Source organism: Brachyistius frenatus, unplaced genomic scaffold, assembly GCF_029030835.1.
Source record: "Brachyistius frenatus isolate BFR_SWC_R1_liver_20210118 unplaced genomic scaffold, ASM2903083v1 Contig_277, whole genome shotgun sequence".
Taxonomy (NCBI): Eukaryota; Metazoa; Chordata; class Actinopteri; family Embiotocidae; genus Brachyistius; species Brachyistius frenatus.
The window spans coordinates 84,001-90,000 of NW_027210876.1; the positions used below are offsets into that span (position 1 = coordinate 84,001).

General features: G+C 47.1%; 1 protein-coding gene across 13 annotated transcripts in view; it reads right to left on the reverse strand.

The window, feature by feature from the left end:
• LOC138634759 (RNA binding protein fox-1 homolog 3-like) overlaps window positions 1-6,000 on the reverse strand; it is a 371,961-nt gene that overhangs the window by 79,958 nt on the left and 286,003 nt on the right. Inside the window, exon 1 of one of the 13 annotated variants that reach the window (XM_069721885.1) lies at window positions 5,622-6,000. This exon is cut by the window's right edge and continues 35 nt beyond it. The exons of the other annotated variants lie outside the window; for them this stretch is intronic. Coding sequence (XP_069577986.1) covers window positions 5,622-5,747 — 126 coding nt within the window. The 5' untranslated portion in view covers window positions 5,748-6,000. The remainder of the gene's footprint in view (window positions 1-5,621) is intronic. 13 annotated transcript variants of the gene reach the window in all.

The following is a 6,000-nucleotide window of genomic DNA, read 5'->3' on the forward strand; positions in this document are numbered from 1 at the left end:
TTACTTGGGGGAGGATGGGGGGAGGGGGGGCATTTAGCATTATTGGCAAAATGTAAATACACATGTATTAATGCGGCGCACGGCGGCGTGCACGCATCAATCTACAGATGACGAGAGAGGGAGGAGTACATGTAGATATGTGTGTGTGTGTGTGTGTGTGTGTGTGTGTGTGTGTGTGTGTGTGTGTGTGTGTGTGTGTGTGTGTGTGTGTGTGTGTGTGTACACGCTTGCATTAAAAATACAGTCAGGGAAAAAAGAAAAAGAAAAAAAGAAGCTTTGTTGGTGAGTAAACCTATTGCACCGTTTGTGTCACTCTTCTATACAGGGAACAAATTTAATTTTGTTCCATTTACAAAGGTCTAGTGGAGTAAGACGGTGGGTAGCCTTAAGAAACACACACACACACACACACACACACACACACACACACACACACACACACACACACACACACACACACACACACACACACTGTGAAGTCTCTGTGAAGAACAAGGCAGCACTCGCTCACACACACCAAATGAAATTTCAAAATAAACGACTGAGCTGTGATTTACAATTCTCCTCCGGGGCAGAGAAAAAGTGAGAAAACATTTCAATCAGTCCCTCCCCGCCTTTGTTATGCTGCTATGAATCAGCTGTTTAAGGAACAAAACAGCTGAACGGCGGCGAGCGAGCGAGAGAGAGAGAGAGAGAGAGAGCGAATGATTTCACGCCAAAACATAGAAACGTATTTGAGAGGTATATTATTGTGGAGCTCGTGAAATTGAGGTTTTTAAAGTTTTTGCTGTTTTTTTTTTTTTTTTTTATTTGTGCCTGATTGAATCTAAACTATAAACCAACTGAAAGAGACCAAAAGCCGGGCGTGAAACCTTGTGATATAATGGAAATATTTCAAATACAGCATTTATCTGTAACAACAGCACGTAACAGCAGAAGGGGGGCGGTTGGGGGGGGGGGGGGAATCAGATAGCAGCGTAACAAACACCTAATCATACAATCGGACTGCTTTTCTGTGTTGTTAACAAGATCAAATTTCCTCCCAACTGTTCCCCACCACATCTTTCAAACTACATAGTTTCATGTTTAAATGATTCATTCATTGGGGACTACTTTCTGTGGCGGAGTGTTTCGGTGCCTGGAAGGAGGAAGGAAGGCGTACGCTTGTTGGTCGGATCGATTGTTCGTTTTTTCTTCTTGTGTAGACAGTAAGACAAACAGATACATCTCTATACATATATATATATATATATATATATATATATATATATATATATATATATATATACAGAGAGAGAGAGAGAGAGAATATGAGCTTTCAAGATGATGGGAACACGTGAGGAGTCCAGAAACTATCACGTGTTAACCCTGTTTCCCTGAGAGGTCAGGGGGGAGGAGGGGAGGGAGCGAGGGAGGGAGGGGGGGGTCCCATTTGAGGCCGCGGCTCATTTCTCAAACTCATCTCGGATGCACCCACATGGGCCTAACGAGAGCCCGTGTAGGGACAGAAACCTATTAGGCTCTCCCCCGGTTACAGACAGCATCTCCATTTACAGCTGTCAATAGTACAGCTTGGCCTACAATAATTATCCCCCAGGAAGGAGCTGCCTCCGCGCGCTGCGCATTAGTCCGGCCCCCCGGGAGACCCGCGAGGACCTGAAATCCTCCGATATCTAAAGTCCCCCTGAATAGCGAGCGCTTTGGGAGGCGGGATCAAGGCCTGAACCGAGGGGGAAGTGTGTCACGAGTATTCCCAGTCCTCTCCTTTAACCACTGTGTGTGTGTGTGAGGATGGATGGAGGGAGAGAAGGAGGGAGGGAGAGGGGGCTGGGGGGAGGTAATTGGGTACCAGCACAGTCGTAGAAAAGAGATCAGCATGAGTGGGACGAGGAGGAGGAAGAGGAGGAGGCCGCTGCTGAAACCAGAGAGCCCGGGCTTTTCCTCGACATGAAAGGATGACCTAACCGTTTATAGAGCGATACCGTGTACGTTTAGAGAGAAGGGCGGAGGAGGGGGGGAGGAGGGGGGATTCAAAACAGCCAAAAAGAAGACCAAAGAAGAAGAAGAAGAAGAAGAAGAAGAAGAAGAAGAAGAAGAAGAAGAAGAAGAAGCCACCAAAAAAAAAAAAAAAAAAAAGGAATCAATATACGCAACAATAACAATAGGCATCAGCACGGTGGAATGCCATGATAGAAAATCCAATTACAAATCAAAGAGAGGCAATTTTGGCAAACGGGGAGATGTGGAGATAAGTCGGGAGGCAAAGACACGGAGAGAGATGTGACACAGAGACAATAACACCCGCCCCCCCCCCCCACCCCCCCCCCTCCCCTCTTTAGACGTAAGTTACGCCGCGCTTGCCGCCCCAACAGCGGCGTCTTAGATAATAGAGTTACGTTTACGAGCGGTGCCATATGCCCACCCAGCGCCTGGTAAATAGAAAATCCATGAGATGCCATGTTTTTTATGGCTGCCGAAGACAGCTACTAACTACCACCAAGCAAACCCCAGCTAGCCCCGTCAGCTTCGGCTGCCGCCATAAATATATTTATACTTTAATACGAGAGGGGGGCCTACAGCGGCGAGCATCGCATCCCCATAAAAAAAAATAAAAATAAAAAAAAAGAGCCTCGGCACGCTGTAATTCATAACTCCCTCAATATCCAGCGCCATAACTCACAAAATGAGCCACTACAATACAAATTGAGGAAAAGGTTTGGAGGAAAGAAGTGACATCATCCTGCGGAGGGATGGAGAGCCGGAGCGGCCCTTCAGCGCCGGGTGTGATGCTGCCACTTCTTCCTTTCTTTCATTTTTTTTTGTGTGTACATGTGGTAATCAGAAGCCCCCAGTTCTCCCACCACACCGCGGGGAGTCTCTCCTCGCATTAATGAAAACAAACATTTATACGCAAGCCGCAGCCCGACTACAAAGAGCATCAAAGCAACAACACCCGCGCACACACACACACACACAAAGCACTCAAACACCGCTGCACACCAAATATAAAAGGCAGAAAAAGGTATGCTTTGCTAATCTTTTATGTAATAAACTCCTGTCTTCCCGTGATATCACGCCGCCGCCATGTTTGCACATAATAAGCCAAGCTGTTTCGGGAGCCCAACTTAATACACTGTCTTATTTGAAATGCAAACAAACTGCGAGGCAGAGGCTATCACCTCAATCTATCCCCCCTTCTGTTCGCTGGCTGTCATCTCAGGCGAAGCCCGACACTGCTGCTGCTACTGCTGCAGCAGCCCTGCACTGTGGTGGGGGGGGGGAGAGGGGAGGGGGGTACGGGCAGCATGCTACGAAGGAGAGGAGGAGGAGGAGGAGGAGGAGGAGACGCCGGCCACAGTGTGATTCAGAGGGTTGTTTCCCCTCACAGCGCTGCAGGGCGAGGAGGATTTACCGCAAAGAAGAAAAAAAAAAACAACAGAGAAGAAGAAAAGCTGCTGATACATTAAAGAGCTTTGAAACAAAAAAAAAGAGAGAGAAGGGGGGGAGGGGGGAGGAGGGGGGAGGGAGGGGGGGATGCTTCATGAAAAATAGCACACAGATAGCACACAGGAAGTTTCAATTTCAGCACTGGCTTTGACTGCAGACATAAACACACACACACACACACACACACACACACACACACACACACACACACACACACACACACACACACACACACACACTGGAGGCTTGCTGCTCATCCGGAGGAGGATTTGGAGGTAACAGGGATGTAGTGGAAGGTGAAGCCACCCTAAACTCACTCAGTTCACTGACACACGTTCACTGCAGGAAGACAAAACGAAAAGGGAAACTCGGGAAGATTCTCACACGCTTGACATGAAATTAAAAAAAATTAAAAAGATAAATAAATTTAAAAAAATAAAGATTCTGGTCATTAAAACAGAAAATAATACATCATAATAAATATATTTAAAAAAGAATGCTTTGTTGATTGCGGATCACAAACAAAACAAATATTTTCATGAGCTTGTGTCTCTGGCTGCAGTTTTGGTGGCACCTGCTTGTCCACATGCTCTCCCCTCAACCCCCCCTCCACCCCACCTCCACCACCACCACCACCTCCCCTCCCCATCCCATCCCAGCCAGGCCAGCGGGGGTGTGCCACTCTGGACAGATGGGTGGGAGGGGGTGACGGCCATTACCATGATGGTGTGTGTGTGTGTGTGTGTGTGTGTGTGTGTGTGTGTGTGTGTGTGTGTGTGTGTGTGTGTGTGTGTGTGTGTGTGTGTGTGTGTGTGTGTGGGGCCTTTCCAGCACCGTTATTTCGCCTCAGTCACTGCAGTAACACACTGTTTACTGCAACACATGCTGCTGCGAGTAAGAACTCAATAGGATGCTCCCCCCTCCCCCTCCCCCTCCCCCACCACCACCACCACACAACCAGCTGAATTAAAACACGTGAATAATTCAGCACATAGAAACACACACTTAAGAGTCACCTTGTTGTTGATTTCTTTTTTTCTTTTTAAACATCACTTCAGAAAATCTTCAGGTTTCACGAAACAACAAGGATCAGTGACAGAATCAATTTCCAAACAACAACAAAAAAAAGAGAGAGAGAGAGAGAGAGAGAGAGAGAGAGAGAGCAGGAAATCAATGTTCATTTGCGGAGATTTATAATTATTCAGAGCGTTTGATGATCGCCATGAGAAAAAAAATTTAAGACAGAGAGATTGAGGAGCCGGCTGAGGGCCCGAGACGGATTTCAACTCATCGTCAACAATAACAGAAGTTTTGATTCATACACACACGATCTAAGAAATCGTGATGACGACGATGAGCTTAAAAATAAAACACACAAAACACGGAGCGTCAAACAGCAGCGGCGTATTCACGTCTAACGTTTAATATAACTCAAATTTAAAATTAGCAGAATTGGAATTGAGGATTTCTGCAAAACCCCAGACTGGGATCAGATTAGGTAATAAACGCACTCTGGATTTAGGCTGCACAACAACAACAACAACAACACCACTCAACAAATCAGGTGTTTTTCCTCCCGAACGCAGAGCTTTAAAGAAAAAGTTTCAAAATAGAGTCAACGTAAGGATTTTTTTATGTCTGATCTTCGAAAAAAAGAAAAAAAAAAGCACACACACTTTCTGAAGCACGGTGAGTCATGAAGCGACTACTGATGTACACAAACACTGCGAGGTCCCCACGTCACACTCATCATCACTAATTCACTGCTTTTAATTTCACCGGAGATACGAGCGGCGGAGGAGAGGAAGAGGACGGGGAGGAGAGGAAGAGCGGGGGATGTTTTAGAGGATGAAATGAAATGAAAAGGAAAAAAAAATAAAGAAAGAAAAGAGGGGTGAGCCCCGCTTCTCCTCCGACTCCCTTTATCCCTCCACGAAAAAAAACCAACAGAAAAAAAAGAAAAAAAAGAGAAAAAAGAAAAGGCAGGGGTGAGGGTCAAGGGTGAGGGAGGGTTGAAAAGTGCTCCGGGGTAGCAACAACACAAAAGAGAGAGTGCGATGCTATCACGTGTCGCCGGAGGAGCGGACGGAGGGAGGATGGAAAGGAGGAGGAGGAGGAGGAAGAGGAGGAGGAGGAAGAGGAGGAGGAGGAGAGACGAAGCAGCCAAGTCTTACCTCGGGCAGGTAGAGGAAAGCAGGGGGACACTGCAGCGAGTGAGTTAGCATCCCGGAGCCGGAGAGCAGCAGGCAGCCGGAGTTGGCCATGGAGCTCAGCGTGGGGTGACGGGACGCTTTGCGCATTTAGCAGGGAGATCCTTTCGCTCTACTCTCGCTCGCTTGCTCTCTCTCTCTCTCTCTCTGTGGCTCGCTCGCTCGCTCCCACACTCACTTACTCTCTCTCTCTCTCTCTCTCTCTCTCTCTCTCTCTCTGTGTCTTCGGATCACTTCCTTTTTCCTCTGCCTCCTCTTGGCTTTTTTAAATTCCCCCTTTTTTTCTTCTTCTTCTTCTTCTGGCTTTTGTGTCTCTATTGAAGATGGAGGAGGGAGGCGAGCG